Source organism: Lolium rigidum, chromosome 4 (genome assembly GCF_022539505.1).
Source record: "Lolium rigidum isolate FL_2022 chromosome 4, APGP_CSIRO_Lrig_0.1, whole genome shotgun sequence".
NCBI classification, from domain to species: Eukaryota; Viridiplantae; Streptophyta; class Magnoliopsida; order Poales; family Poaceae; genus Lolium; species Lolium rigidum.
In genome coordinates this window covers 212,431,550-212,447,264 of record NC_061511.1, presented here as the reverse complement: position 1 = coordinate 212,447,264, position 15,715 = coordinate 212,431,550, and the positions used below count along the sequence as shown (strand labels likewise).

The 15,715-nt window shown below is 48.7% G+C and overlaps 2 protein-coding genes across 2 annotated transcripts; one reads left to right on the top strand and one right to left on the bottom strand.

The window, feature by feature from the left end:
• Positions 1-7,323: 7,323 nt before the first annotated feature.
• Positions 7,324-7,840, top strand: LOC124649339 (protein H2A.5). The gene is made up of 2 exons (XM_047188990.1): positions 7,324-7,500; positions 7,592-7,840. Exons 1-2 carry the CDS (start codon positions 7,324-7,326, stop codon positions 7,838-7,840), a joined length of 426 nt encoding a protein of 141 aa, XP_047044946.1.
• A 3,321-nt stretch (positions 7,841-11,161) lies between these two features.
• Positions 11,162-15,157, bottom strand: LOC124707002 (photosynthetic NDH subunit of lumenal location 5, chloroplastic-like). Its single transcript, XM_047238665.1, has 7 exons — positions 15,092-15,157; positions 14,823-14,999; positions 13,814-13,964; positions 13,643-13,731; positions 11,943-11,997; positions 11,767-11,852; positions 11,162-11,653 (listed from the first exon to the last, which is right to left on the bottom strand). Exons 1-7 carry the CDS (start codon positions 15,119-15,121, stop codon positions 11,501-11,503), a joined length of 741 nt encoding a protein of 246 aa, XP_047094621.1. The 5' UTR covers positions 15,122-15,157; the 3' UTR covers positions 11,162-11,500.
• Between the last annotated feature and the right edge of the window lie 558 nt (positions 15,158-15,715).

The following is a 15,715-nucleotide window of genomic DNA, read 5'->3' as shown; positions in this document are numbered from 1 at the left end:
GTTGAATGTGAGTTTGAGCTTGAGGCCGCTTCCCTTTTTGCTTCTTCTTCAAAGGGCAAGATCTATCATGATGCCCTTCAATTTTGCACTTGAAGCAAACAATCTTGGCCGGGTCTTTGACTTCTAGTTGGCCCTTCTTAATCTTGTTGTTCTTGGACTTGTTCTTGTTGTTGGAGTTGAATCCAAGTCCACTCTTGTCATTGGGGTATTGTTGCACACTAAACATCTTGTCAAGGTTGCATTTCCCTTCATGACCCTTTACCAAGTCGTTCATCAAAGAAGAGAGTTGGGCCTTGAGCTCTTTGATTTCCTCTACATGGTTAGTAACAACACAAGTACTAGAGGAAGTAGAACCTTCATTGTTAGAGCAACACGGCAAGGAAGATAATTCATCACAAGATTTAGCAATACTATGAGTGGATGAATTACTAGGACTAGCACATGGCAATATAGCATTTTGAGTAGTAGTGCTACTATCCACATGAGGCTCACAAGGTGTTTCCTTTGATATGATAGCCTCATGAGCTAACTTTATCCTATCATGGGAAGCTAAAAGATGCTCATGGAAGCTAGAAAGCTTTCCATGTTTTTCTTCCAATTTCCCATAATTGCTAGTTAGCAATTCAAGTTGAGCCCTTAGCTCAACATTCTCCTTCAAGATAGATGTTTCACAAGAAGTAGAGTTAGTAGCACAAGCATCATTATTAATAGCAATGGGAGAAGGCAAGTTGGCATGCTCTTTTAGATAAGAAGCTTTAAGTTGCTCATGCGACTCGGTGAGTTTGGTGAGCGCACTCTCAATGACCCTTGAGCCCTTTTTGAGTTGCTCAAAATCCTCAAGGAGTTTAGCATTAACAAACACAAGCTTATCATTTTTTAGCTTTAGTTCATTTTCCACCTCAAGAGCTCTATCATGGTTTTCCTTTTCTCTAGACAATTCTAGAGCAAAGGTTTCCTCAAGAGCTTCCTTGGTGGTTTGTTCTTCTTCAAGTTCATACTTTAGGGATGCCACATCATTAGCGTACTCACATTCAAGAGCACCCTTTTTATCAATGGTGTTCTAATGCATCCAAATAAGTTTTTGGCTCTCAATAGCGGTAGTCTAGATTTCAAAGAAGTGAGAGCTAGCAATTTTATCTTTGCAAAGAACCTTGAATACACTCTTACCCTTATCGCGTAGAGAGACAACCCAATCCTCTTCATATTCATCCTCATCCTTATCACCACGAGAAGTATGAGGTTCCATGGTAGGAGGTACCGTGGAACCCTTGGCCATAAGGCATATATGAGGACCGTGAGATAAAGATGAGGAGTTACTTGGGGATCCTTTCAAGACCTTGTCTTGACCAATAGAATATTTGGTTTCCTATACATTGTTAGTCACATAGCAACTAGAGGAAATGGAAGCATTTTTATCATGGCCACAAGACAAAGCAAGCATATCATCATTAGATTTATTCAAGCAACTTACACATGATATGCAAGGACTATCAACACAAGCATGTAAATCATTTCTAGTGCTAGATGTGTTTAAGTCCAAAGATGAACCATTGCAATGAGATATAGATGAAGGATCATCAATAGTAAGCTCAATACCAACATTGCAATTTCCATCACCACTCACCATATCATTACCTTGTGTCTTGCCACACATTGGTGAAGTGGATGAAGATGAGAACTCATCACGGCCGGAAGTGGAAGCAATACAATCATCCTCAATAATATTGGACACATCATATTTATCTTGAAGCTTTGTCCATAATTCATGAGAGCTCCCAAAAGGCATGATTGATGAAGTAACTACATTGCTCACAACAATGGAAAACACATGAGAAGCAAGAGCATCGAGGCAAGAGTTTTTCTCCTCCTCAAGAGATAAATTTTGAGGATCCTTAGGAGAAGAAAAACCCATGCCAAGAAATCGCTCCATGTCCGGGGACATACCCCGTAAAATATTAAGCACATAAATTTTCCATAGATCATAATTTGTGCCATCAAATATAAACAAGTTATTGTGCACTAATCCCCTAACCGACATCTTTACTCTCAAGGCGGTGAAGCCTAAGAATGAGAGACCTTGCTCTGATACCAATTGAAAGGACACATATGTCGCCTAGAGGGGGGGAGGTGAATAGGCGGTTTAAAACTTTTACGAGATGGGCTTAACAAATGCGGAATAAAACTAGCGTTTACTTTGTCAAGCCCAAAGCCTATATACTATGGTTCACCTATGTGCACCAACAACTTATTCTAAGCAAGGGTTCACCTATGTGCACCAACAACTTATGCTAAGCAATACAAGCAACTTATGTGATAGCAAGATATATATAACTTCAAGCACGATGGCTATCACAAGGTAAAGTGCATAAGTAAAGAGCTCGGGTATAGAGATAACCGAGGCACGCGGGAGACGAAGATGTAGCCCGAAGTTCACACTCTTGCGAGTGCTACTCTCCGTTGGAGCGGTGTGGAGGACAAGTCACTCCAAAAGCACGAGGGCCACCGTATTCTCCTCGAGAATTCCCACCAAGAGGGATGTCCTCGAACCACTATGTAACCTTAGGGAGGTTACCGAACCCGCACAAAGCTTGGGGCTATCTCCACAACTTAATTGGAGGCTCCCAAAAAATTGCCACAAAGGCCTAAGAATGTCCACAACTTAATTGGAGTCCCCAAGAACACCACTAAGATGCCACAAAGGCCTAGAATCCGTCTAGGGTTCCAAGAACCCAAGAGTAACAACCTTCTTGCTTTCACTTCCACGAATCACCGTGGAAAACTCAAACCGATGCACCAAATGCAATGGCAAGAACACCACAAAGATGCTCAAGTACTTCTCTCTCAAATTCCAACAAAGCTACAAAAGCTATTGAGGGAATAAGAGAGGAGGAACAAAATAAGAGGAGGAACACCAAATTTCTCCAAGATCTAGATCTAGTGGATTCCCCTCACAAAGAGAGGGATTTGATTGGTCAAGATGTAGATCTAGATCTCCTCTCTCTTTTCCCTCAAGAATATGCAAGAATCATGGGAGGAATCAAGAACTAGGGCAAGCTTTGAAGGACAACAATGGAGGGGAGAGAGAGTGAGTGAACCAACCAGCCCAAGGAGGAAGAAGGGGGTCTTATATACCCCCTCCCAACGAAATATGACCGTTTGGGACCTCCCAGGCCGGAAAATCCGCCCCCGGGCCAGATTATCCGCCCCCCGAAAATCGCCCCTGGACTCGGGCCGGATATTTGGCCGGATATTTGGCCGGAATTGGCATTCGGGCCGGATTATCCGCCCCCCAGAAAACTGCAGAAACACCAAAACTAAAACGGGCATAACTTTAGCATCCGGACTCCGATTTTGATGATCTTGGGCTTGTTTTAAAGCTAGGAACAAGCTCTACAAGATCATGCAGGAAACCATTATAGTCCAACAAGGGAGGACAAATAATGAAAGGTTTGACCTATCTAAAAAAGACATACAGGTAAAATCTCCAATCTCGAAAATGCAACAAGTTGTCCATGCAAAAACCATTCTCAATGAACTAGAGCTTGTCATGAGAATAAGCACAAGCTCTAAAACATCACATGGATAAGATCCAAATAAAACCAAGAAAGATGATGAACCAAACCCGAAAACGCAACAAGTGATCTATGCGAAATCCGTTTTCGATGAACTAGAGCTTGTCATGAGAATAAGCACAAGCTCTAAAACATCACATGGATAAGGTCCAAATAACAACCAAGAAAGATGATGCAAGGATGCAAAGGTTTGAGCTCTCTCCGAACGATACGATCGAGTTACTCACTCGAGAGCCCTCTTGATAGTACGGCAACTAAACTATAAACCGGTCTCCAACTACACTATGAGACCGGTGAGAAAGAAACCCTATCAAGAGCGAACCTTATACTTGCGCATTCCACTTGAGCTCGATGACGACGATCTTGACCTCAACAAGATGGAACACCTTTCTTGATTGTGCTTGCTTGACGAAGTCTTGTGGATTGCTCCCCCATAATCCACCATGGGAGAGCTTCTTCTTCGGCGCATCTTCACATATCCATGATCACCATAAGGATGGCAAGACTCAAGCAAAGGATCTCTTCGAGATGGCTCATCTTGAACTTGCACTTCATTTCGTTGATGTCTTGAAGTTAACCTTGAGAGCTCACTTCATCTTCATCTTCAAGACATACTTGAGACTTGATCTTCTTCATTTGGATGGCAAGACTCAAGCAAAGGATCTCTTCGAGATGGCTCATCTTGAACTTGCACTTCATTTCGTTGATGTCTTGAAGTTAACCTTGAGAGCTCACTTCATCTTCATCTTCAAGACATAGTTGAGAATTGATCTTCTTCATTTGGATGGCAAGACTCAAGCAAAGGATCTCTTCGAGATGACTCATCTTGAACTTGCACTTCATTTCTTCATTCTTCATCATATATGTTGATGTCTTGAAGTAACTTGAGGGCTCACTTCATCTTCATCTTCAAGACATACTTGACACTTGATATCCTTCATCAATTTCTTCTTATTGCAACCTTGAAGCCAACAAATGGTTCAAGCATTACCTATGGACAACACCTACAAATATAACTCAATGCAAACATTAGTCCATAGGGATTGTCATAAATTACCAAAACCACACATGGGGGCTCCATGCACTTTCACCGGCCACCGTCTCCTTGTAAACGGACTAACGTTGCTCGGAGTTGATACACATTGTCTTCCAACGGGTGTGCATTCCAAACCCCACATTATGTCTTCCCTCTAGCTCAACACCATCATTTGGCTCATTTCAATTCAACTCAACCCTCACCTATGCTACCACCTCCGCAAAGCTAGGGCTAAGGTCAAACACCAAGTCAACCTCTTCCGGGTCCGGCTCTATGTTTCCCTTCAAGAAAGCATCCTTGTCCACATGATGAACATGAACAATTCTTTCCATCCCCCTAGCATAATGGGAACAACACATACACACATGTGTTCATTAGTTACCATAATCAACATAATCCTACTTCAACAACCCTAACATCCAACCAAATCCATCTCCACCCTTAAATCAACCAAATCTACATATAGGGTTTCACATGTAGATTCAACCAAATACATAAAATCAATGGATGAAAAGAAGGGGAACGGAGGAGATTACCTCAAGGAACGGGTTGGGAACGATCTCCACGGGCAGATCTGACGAAATCCAAGAGATTTGAGTAGGGATTTGAGGGGGAGAGAGAGAGAACAGGGCGCCTTCTTGAGAGGAAGAAGAAACAGAGAGAGGAGAATGGCTGGGTCGGGCTGGGGTGGGCTCGCGCGGCCACACATAAGTGGATATGTGGCGCCCTTGCCATGGGCGCCACACTTTCAAAGTGTGGCGCCAGCGAGAGCGGCGTCACACATCCTGCCACGTCAGATTAGAGCACACCTCAGCGTCGAGGGCGCCACGGCAGATGGGTGTGTGGCGCCGGCAGCATGGGCGCCACTCGGGCATGTGTGGCGCCCATGAGAGGGGCGCCACACAAAAGGGTTAGATGGGTGAAATAGTTTGCCCGAGAGGTCAGTCTGTGCTATAGTTTCACAAAAGGGTTATTTCTGTGTAAATCGCCGCAAATACGCTGAAGATGCCCTAACTTCGTAAAGTTTGACTTTGGCCAAATTTTATAGACAACATACTTTGGGAGGGAGGACATATTTTTTTGGAAAACGCTCACGTTCCCCCGGGGGAACAACGATCTGATCCCCCACCTCCTCCGCACTCCACGCGTCCATGCGGGACGGATGAAACGGGCAGCACATGGCGGGGCCCACCCCATCCTTTTATCCTCTTCCACCGATGGCTCTCCTCCACTCGTTTTCCCATCTGCCTCGCACACCATCCTGCCATGGCTCCCGCGCGCCGCCGCCGCCATGGCTCCCGCCGCCGCCGCCGCAAGGCGCCCGCCATGGGCCTCCCTCCGCCGCGTTGCTCCAAGGCGCGCCGCCATGGGTCACGCCACCGCCGCCGCAAGTCCCCGCCGTCCTCCCCCGCCAGCCGCCGCTCCTCCGCCGCCGCGCGCGCACTCCTCCGACGCGCCGCCGCTCGTTCGCAACGTTTCGCTCCCGCGCCGCCGCGCGCCCTCCTCGGTTCCCCGGCCGGCGCAACGACCACGCGCGCCTCATGGCTCCTGCCGCCGGCGACGATCACGCTCGCCTCCAGGTGGTCCACACCGTCGAACTCCGGCCGGCGCTTCGCTCCCTCTTGGTCCCTGCAGCCGACGACGACCTCGCGAGATCCGCCGCGCCAAAGCCGCCGGCGACGACCTCGCGAGATCCGCCGCGCCAAAGCCGCCGGCGACGACCTTGCGAGTCCCTGCCTAGGGCGGCGCTCTGCGAGCGTCCCTGCTACAAAAGGTCGTTGTTGCGTTGCTACGTAAGGTCGACGATCCTCGCTACAAAAGTCCGTCGGCGCTCGCTACACCCGTTTTTTGCTACAATCTCTCCGGAGAGAATCCATTGAAATTAGATTTTGCTACAATTGTTATAGGTGTTTGCTATAATAGCATATTTTTCTGCTACAAATTCTCCGGCGAGGTCTCCGGCGAGTCTCCGATGAAAGTTAGTTTCGCTACAATAGCAAAAACAGGTTGCTACAATCTTTGTGTGTTTTTGCTACTATAGCATTTTTTTTTGCTACTAAGTCTCCCGTGAGGTTTCTCGTGGGTCTCTCGGCGACATCTCCGGCGAGTCTCCTGGTGAGACTCCCGGCGAGTCTCCGGCGAGTCTCCGGCGAGACTCCGGCGAGTCTCCCGCGAGGTCTCGTGTTTTTAGGTGAAAATAGAGTTTGCTACAATTAAAGCGTTTTTTGCTACTTTGGTGCATTATGGTAGCAAAAGTGGGAAAGAGGTCTGGTTGGTTTGATCGGATGGCCGGAAACGCCCCGGATCTGTTGATCGGACGGTTGGGGACCAGGGGGATTAGAATTCTAATCCCCCGGGGGACGCTCAGCACTCCCCTATTTTTTTTGAGATGGAGGGAGCATGATAAAATGCCTCTCCCGGCGCCTCCCAATTTTGGAATTTCGTTTCACGCGCCTGCAGCTCCTGCGCCGTGATTGGTTGATCCGACGCTCCCACGGATCGTGGCCCCCTCGAACGAATATCAACGGTCCTGATTGGTCCAAGCGGCCGTCCCACGGATCGAGTCCCTCTCCGGCGAAGCTCTCGCTCTCCGGTCCCCATAAAAGCCGCGCCTTCGCCGCAGATCAAATTCACAATTCAAAGCATCATCAGGCAGCGCGCGCTCCATTTCGCAAATCTCCACATCCAGATCAAGCAGCAAGGAGTTCGCCGGAGATGGCCGGAAGGAAGGGCGGCGACAGGAAGAAGGCGGTGACGCGGTCCGTCAAGGCCGGGCTCCAGTTCCCCGTCGGCCGCATCGGCCGCTTCCTCAAGAAGGGCCGCTACGCGCAGCGCGTCGGCTCCGGTGCCCCCGTCTACCTCGCCGCCGTCCTCGAGTACCTCGCCGCCGAGGTACCCACCCTCCCAGCCCTCCCTTGCTCTTGCCCGACGGGTCGGTGATATTGCGGTGTTCTGACGGCGGGTTCGTTCTTCTCCCTCCCAGGTCCTGGAGCTGGCCGGCAACGCGGCCAAGGACAACAAGAAGTCCCGCATCGTGCCGCGCCACCTGCTTCTCGCCGTCCGCAACGACCAGGAGCTCGGCAAGCTGCTCGCCGGCGTCACCATCGCACACGGCGGCGTGCTGCCCAACATCAACTCCGTCCTGCTTCCCAAGAAGGCTGCCGAGAAGGCTGCTTCCGCCGAGAAGTCGCCCAAGTCGCCCAAGAAGAAGGCCGCCCCCAAGAAGGCCTAGCCTGCACCGCGTAGTAATGGAGGAAGCCAACGTGTCGTGTTGCCTTACTCATGTTGTTTAGTTGTTAGATCTGAAGTTCTTGTGTAATGTATTGCTGGGTCACAAGACAGCGCCCGTGTGTGTTCTTGCCAATGGAAATCTGAAAATTGAATCGAGTTGCCTATTCAATCTCCACTTTCTTCAATCGTCCGTCTGAATTCCTTGTGCCAAATCTTGTCTCTGGATCTGGTTGCCTATGCGATGCTTAGCGGTTAGATCTGAAGGTCTGTTATGTATTTCGGGGTCACTATACAATACCTGTTTGTTTTTGTTCTTTAGTTCATTGAAGCTGATAACTGAATCGATTTATCCTTTCAGTCTGCACTTTGTGTGTTCAATCATTCGTCTGAATCGCTTCGATGTCCATATTGCTGTTGGTCCTTTAATGGATCTTTGACGTGTGTGCCTATGCGATGCATTAGGTGCAGCCCTTTTGCCTAATTTTCTATTGATTTAGCTCGGCATTGCCTCAAAAACTGAGGAGCAGATGACAGGGTCAGCTATTTTTCTTCCATCGCGACATGATATTATTAGCAGTGTTTGTTTTGGTTTTTAGATCAGCTTTAGGGCTGGCTTGGGTTCAATTTGTTTTGCTGGGTCGCAACACATTCAATCAGTCGTCTGAATCGCTTGGATACCAAATGTTGCCGTTGATCCTTCCCCTGGATCTTTATCTCTTGTGTGTGCAAACGCGATGCTGCTTCTTAAATGGACTCTGACTCTCTGAGTTGCAGTTCTGTCCACTGAAATCGCTCTCAAGTCTCAAGAATGCGTTCTCAGCACAGTGATGCTCTCGATGGTACTTAGAGCATCTCCAGTCGCATCCCCCAAACGATGTTGGCAAAAGCGCCGGATTAATCGTTCGGGGGACGTCCGGACCAAATTCGTGTTTGGAGAAGGTCTCTTTCCTAGCCATGTCTCCCAAACGTGACCTCTAAACAAAAAGCAAGTGTAAAAATCGTGTCCGACATCCCTGACAAAGCCTCTATACACATGGGATGGACTAGGGACGCCGAACAATATTTAGGGCATGTTCGGACCGAAGCGGCCTTTAGAGCGTGAGACTAGAGAGGTTGAGTGTCAGACATCCCCCAAGGAGATGCTCTCCAGCCGCGTCCCCCAAAGCGTCCCCCAAAGGGATTTGGGGCGCGCCGGACCAAAAATGCGTTTCAGCCGCGTTCCCCAAAGCCCATTTTTGTCCGGCGCGCCCCGATACGGTGTCCGGCGCCCCGAGCCCGTCCCCGTCCGACAGGGGACGCTCCGGGCACGCCGGACACAACGAAAAGCGAGGCGGGGAGTGGCGGGGCCGACCCGTCAGCGGCTCGGAAGGCTAAAACCCCGTCGCCTACCTTTGGTCAAGCGACGTTAATGGCGTCCCTGTTTTCCCAGGCGACGCAGGGACGCGTCTCGTCGTGCATGGCCGCGTGGCCGTCCGCGCCGGCGTTATTGCGTGCAACCACCCGCCGCCACCGCCGTTTTAAGACGCCCGCGGTTCTTACCGCTCACAAACCTTCTCGTCGTCGCCGCCTCCCCTCCCGCATCTTCTCCTCGCCGCTCCAAAAATGTCGAGCTCGTCCTCCCGCAAGATCGCCGCGGCGAACGGCTTCGGCCGCGGCAGCCTCACCGTGCCGGAGGCGTGGGCGCCAGTACCACGCCCGTATCCAGCCCCGCCGGACATGCGGCTGCGGCAGCGGCGGGCCGGAAGATGGCCGTGAACGGCATTGGCGTCCCGCCGCCGCCGAAGCCGGGCACGGAGCAATGGAGTGACGCCATCAAGGCCCGGCGGGCTCAACTCACCGCCGAGGAGCGGTTGGATCCAACGTGGGCGGTCAACAACAACGACGCCTGGTGGACGACGTACTTCAAGGAGAAGTACGACATCGAGATGTACAGCACCGACAACCTCGTCGGCGGCCCCAATAGCTGGAACAAGGACGGCCGCGCCCTGTTCTGGGGCGTTCCTGGGCGCACCCTCGAGAACATCATCCGCGGCATCCGCAACGGCGCTCCAAGGTTGGAGATGCCGTCGTCACCGCCGCCGTCTCCTCAATGGCATCCGAGGAGGACGACGTACTCGTCCTCCTCGCACTCTTCTTCCTCAGGACCGGCGCGATCGATGTCGTCCTCGTCGTACCGGTCGGCGCCCTACACCGTCCCCAAACGGGAGGTCAAGGAGGAGCCGGCGACGCCTGTCAACACGAGGCGTGGCGGCAGCGGCAGCCGGCGGCAGCAAGGGAGGCGCGGCGGCGCCCTCCTCATCCCGAAGCCGGAGGTGAAGGAGGAATCGTCGCAGGCGGCGCTGCTGGCGGAGTACGAGCGGCAGCAGCGGCTCATCGCCAGCAGCGACGACCCCGAGGACCGCCTGTGGCTGCGGGCGGCGTTCTTGGCGTCCATGAACGACAAGGACGCCCGGAGGGGCGACCTCGACGCGGCGATCGCCATGTCCATCCGCGACTCCGGCAAGCCGCCGGTGGACCTCACCGACGACGGCGAGGCAGACCAAGCGGCTTGGTGAAGGACGAGCCCGTCGACGAGCGCGTCAAGCAGGAGGTCGTCACCGACGACATGTACAACTTCCACCAGTACTACGACGCCTCCGACCACCGCAAGTACTTCTAGATTAGGTTTAGTTTAAATTTAGTCAAATTTCGTTCGAATCTATGTAATATATGGCAAGTTTGGATGAATCTCGCTTAAGTTTAAAATTTGCGAAATTTGGTTTGGACGTCGCTCCTGGAGCGACGTCCCCCAAACACGGCACGAACGAAACACGTCTCCCAAACGCTCAATCCGGCGCGGTTTGGGGGACGCGTGGAGATGCTCTTATCTACCCGTTCTGGAGGTAGATCTGTAATATTTATTGGAATTCTGATTGTTGGTAACTGAGACAAGAAAACAGAGGAGCACATGGCTGGTCAGCTAAGTAACAGTAGTAGTAATTAGCAGTGTTTGTTTCAGGTTTAGCTCAAGTGGTCAACGTTAGCCGCTGGTATGGGAACAATTTGTTCTGACCCGAGGTGGGGAACAGAGTTTTGGCGTATCAATCCACAGGTGAATTATGCATGTTGCAGCGATCATGTCACACACTCACACACCAACTAGAGTGATAATGGAACTGTAATTCAGAGCTTGAAGTTAGCGAAACTTATCTAAGGAGTGTCCATCCACGAATTACGTATGTTTCAGTAAGCAGAAAGTTTAGGCAGGAATACAAATTAGCAGTATCCCAATTCGAACTGTGCAGAGCTCTGAAATCGATTGCTGCATGCAAAAGAGAGTTACTAGACATATATGCGAAGTCGCATACATATGTATTATTTGATCCAGATCTTGTAATCTAATAAAAAAAAGTCACATAGTCTTAACAAACTGTCCATCAGCGTTGCAAATTATTCACTGCGACTCTCCCTGATCAAAACTGCATCCAAACCTGATCCACTCATAGGCATGAGAACTTGATAGCTGTAACACTAGTTACGCCAATAATTACTCGCTGCTTAGAGATATTAATTCCAACTCAGCATGATCCATAACTATTTGGATAAGGGTAGCCCAACGAGACGAGTTCATGGCAAAATTTAGAGGCCGGAATGGGAGACGATACAGAGATCTGTCTAAAGCTTAGACCACTGGAAGCTCCCCGCACTCGCTGATGGTCACCTTCTTCTTCGGACGGTCACCTCTGTCAGTCTCCGACGACTCTACCAGACGAACGATGTCCATGCCTTCGAGAACCTGGCCAAAGACAACGTGTCTCCCGTCCAGCCATGATGTCTGCAACCAAAGTAGCATAGCAGCCACGCCAGTTTGAGAATAGTCAACAAACATGAACTTCACAATCCATAAAAACTGAAGCAGCAGTAAGAAAAAGGGTATGACTACACAACCTTGACAGTGCAGATGAAGAATTGGCTGCCGTTGGTGTTTGGTCCAGCGTTAGCCATGCTGAGCACTCCAGGTCCAGTATGAACCACTACCAACAGTAATTCATATGCAATCATCAGTCAGCATAGAGCTTGAAGCACAAATAACATGATACAGGCTTGTTTAGTGTAACACGTACATTTGAAGTTCTCATCCTTGAAGGTGCGGCCGTAGATGCTTTTCCCTCCAGTACCCTGAAATAATTTATTTTCAATTAATTCACATGCGACTGTTGAAATCTGCACGTTTCTAAGCTATCTCAAGGGTCAACTGCAGAAGTACTTTGCCCATGAATAAGCTAGTGAGCATCAAAAGGTGGACAGTGCAACTTCTATCTATTTCAGTGAAAATGCAGATCAAACACAAAAATTATGTATGCATCAATATGGAGAACAAAGACTCAATGTCAATCTCATGGTAATCTAACTGCGAAGCCACAGAGACCACAAAACAAATATAAGGATGTAAATGCACTCCTGCAAGTGATTAATGACAAACAAAAAGCAATGTTCCAAGGCCAAATGCACTATGACAAGAATGTGAAATGTTAAGTACTAGGACACTGATCTAAATATCTGTGCATGCTACTTTTTTCTCTATCCATAAAATAAATGCATCACAAACCACAAACTAATCAAATTGCTATACTACAATTCAATTTTTTTTTTTGCCCCAATAATGAACGAACTGAAACCGGTAAAGTTGTGCTAAATGAATCAATTCACTCTTGTGAGCAAAGGTATTTGCATAGTAGCAAGTGATATGGTCCCAAACTCCTCTTAGTCTAATATGCAAGTACCCTGAAATTATTAGTTTCCATTCATTTAGACGCAATTGTTGAAAGTGTTGAAGTGGGCATCAAAAGGTGGACTATGCAACCTATATTTCAGTAAAAATGCAGATCGAGCACAGAATCATGTATGTGTCAACACGGAAAAGGAGTGCTCAAAGCCACTGTCCTTGTAATCTAACCAGGAAGCTACTGATCTCAAATTAAATAAGAATGACATGTGTGTGTACAAGGATGACAAACAAAAAAGGATGCATATCCAAGGCCAAAATGCACTATTGAATTTTTTTCAAATGTTGGTACGTGAGCAAAGCTAGTACAATGATCTAAAACACTTGTACAGTTGTACAAGACAGCTTCTCTCTCTGTGCAGCAGAAAGTAAACTACAATGCAAAAAAAAAAGTGAAACACTTAGCACAATAAAGAATGAGCTGAAACAGATTGTGCATAATACTCCGATACCCCGATACGTGGGCGATACATGTATCCCAGGAGTATCATCTTTTCCCTTTTAAAAATAAAAATAACGAAAAAATGCCAATACGCCGTCTGGGATGTCATCGACACGGCAGGGACATGGGAAGCCCAGTCGAAGCCGACTACTAACCCTAGCAGCCAGGGATGTCATCAATTTATTTTGCAAGTATCGCTGAATGGGGCAGTATAATGATAGAGAAATTTGATGAGATGACCATTTGGCCATTGAGGACTTGAAAAATATTCTTTATCTTTATCCCAAGCCATTTTATTAATTTTTATCAGCATGGGGGCAACAAATACGGCAGTATTTTGATCAGCATTCCATATTCTTTATCTTTATCACAAGCCATTTTATTAATTTTTATATGTATACTGGCTGTATCGTCGTATTGCTGTTTCTAAAAATTGCTATATCCCGTGTCCCCGTATCCGTATCCGCATATCGCCATATCCGTGCTTTCTAGGGTATTTGCATGTTAATCTTTTGAGCAAAGGTATTCGCATGGTAATCTGCACAGCATAAAGATGCTTGTGTAACAAACTAAAATAAACTGCAGTTGGAACATACGTTGCCCTTGTCAAAGTCTCCACCCTGAATCATGAAGTCCTTGATGACACGGTGGAAACTCGACCCCTTGTAGCCAAACCCTTTCTCCCCTGCCAAAAAAAGGAGAACCATGTCAAGCGCCCGACGAAACAGAACGCATAACAGAAGAGGGCTCCGGCGTGCCCCTCGTACCAGTGCAAAGAGCGCGGAAGTTCTCGACGGTCTGTGGAACATCGTCCCCATACAGCCCGATGACAATCCTCCCAACGTTCGACCCCACGGGGTTCCCGATGCTTATGTCGAAGTACACCTTGTTTGTAACTTTGGACTGAAGGTCGGCTGCCTGCAACACATGAAATAACTGGATCAACACCATGACAAGGTAAACGTACGATGGGTGTAACCACAAAAGCGGCATGCCAGCCACACCACAGCGAAATCCACATTTGCAGCAACACAACCTACTTGCTTGATCAGACCGCCCAGCGATAACACTAACTGAACCTACTGAATAAACGCTAACACATGCCATACTCATGTACCATTCGCTGCATCTAACAGACTAGCTCTCGCAGAACCTAGCCTAACGGTTACCAGGAGAAATGATGTGATGATAGAACCTCCATTTGTAACTATTCACAGAAAAATCTCAGTGAGTGACTTAAAAAAATCATGGATAAATCTGGAGAATTTGTCATGAATGCTACAACTTGGCACGGCTAGGATACATAATTTTCACACCTGAAAACCCTACACGATGAGAAGATAAACAAAAGAGTGTCCTACAATAGCCGAACTTAATGAACTAACACTACCACAAGCCATACCCTGCATATAACGCTCCCTGAAATCCTAACCCAACGGTTATTAGAAAAATATTCTGTGATGATAAGCCTCCTTTTGTAATGAACAAACACAACACATGCCATACTCTTGTATGGTTCACTGCATCTAGCACTCCCTGAACCTAGCCTAGCAGAAATTCTCTGATTATAAACCTCATACTGTAATTCTATTTGCAGAAAAAAAAAATCAGTGAAGTGCCTTAAATAACCATGGATAATTCTAGAGAAATTTGTCATGAATACTACAGCTAGGATACAGAGTTGCGTGAATTTTCACATCAGACAACACAGGTTTCAACCCAGCCTCATTTTTATCGAACTAGAGTACAGATAAAAAAAAAGAGCTGGCTCTTTACATAGGGTTCGGCGCTGGCGGAGGTGACGAAGCGCGCGCGGCTGTGGGGGCCACCGGAGACGGAGACGGCCGGAGGCGCGACGCGGCCGCCGCGGAGGGAGAGGAGCGGCGACGATGGGGACGACCTGGAGGCGAGGTGGGACGCCCTCTGCGCCGCCGCCGCCGGGCGCGCCATGGCCTGCAACAATCGAGAAGCGCGGGACAGGAATTAGGAGGATGGATAGGGCGATGCGGAGATGCTACCATTGAAGGGGAAGGGAGGAGGCTCACGAGTGTGGCGAAGGAGGTCGCGGCCGCCATTGTTGGAGGTGGAGGTGGGGAGGAGAGGTTTGAGGATGGAACTGTTGGCAAAAAGGATAATGCCAGGCAGCGCCTTTCTATGTGTGGGATGTGGTCCGTAACCGGGCCAACGGGCTGGCCCATCACAACCTTTTGCGGGCTTGTATTCTTACGCAAGCCCGCAAAGGCTGCCCGTTACAACCTTTTGCGGGCGTGGCATAAGAATACAACTCGCTCTACAAATCTAAATTACGTCTGACCTCCTTTCCTCATGACATGACCAGCGACGTGCCTCGTCAAGTGACACCCTTCCATGGTGCATGTGTATCTCCATCTCCACTAATATTAAAAGAGCCAGAGCGGCAGATCCAGACGATCTTGACCATTTAATCAACAAAATCAATGGCTCAGATTACCCCTAAAACAGTGTTAGACGCTCCCCGTCCCACGCCTAACCAAACCGTCCCACGCCTAACCAAACCATCCCACGACTAATCTAATCGAACCGCTAAAAACAGCTCCCTCCCCCCACACGGCCGAGCCACCCGAACACCGCATTAATCCCAGCGCCGACCTGCGGATGCCGCACACTGCTGCAAGTTGCCGTGCCGCACT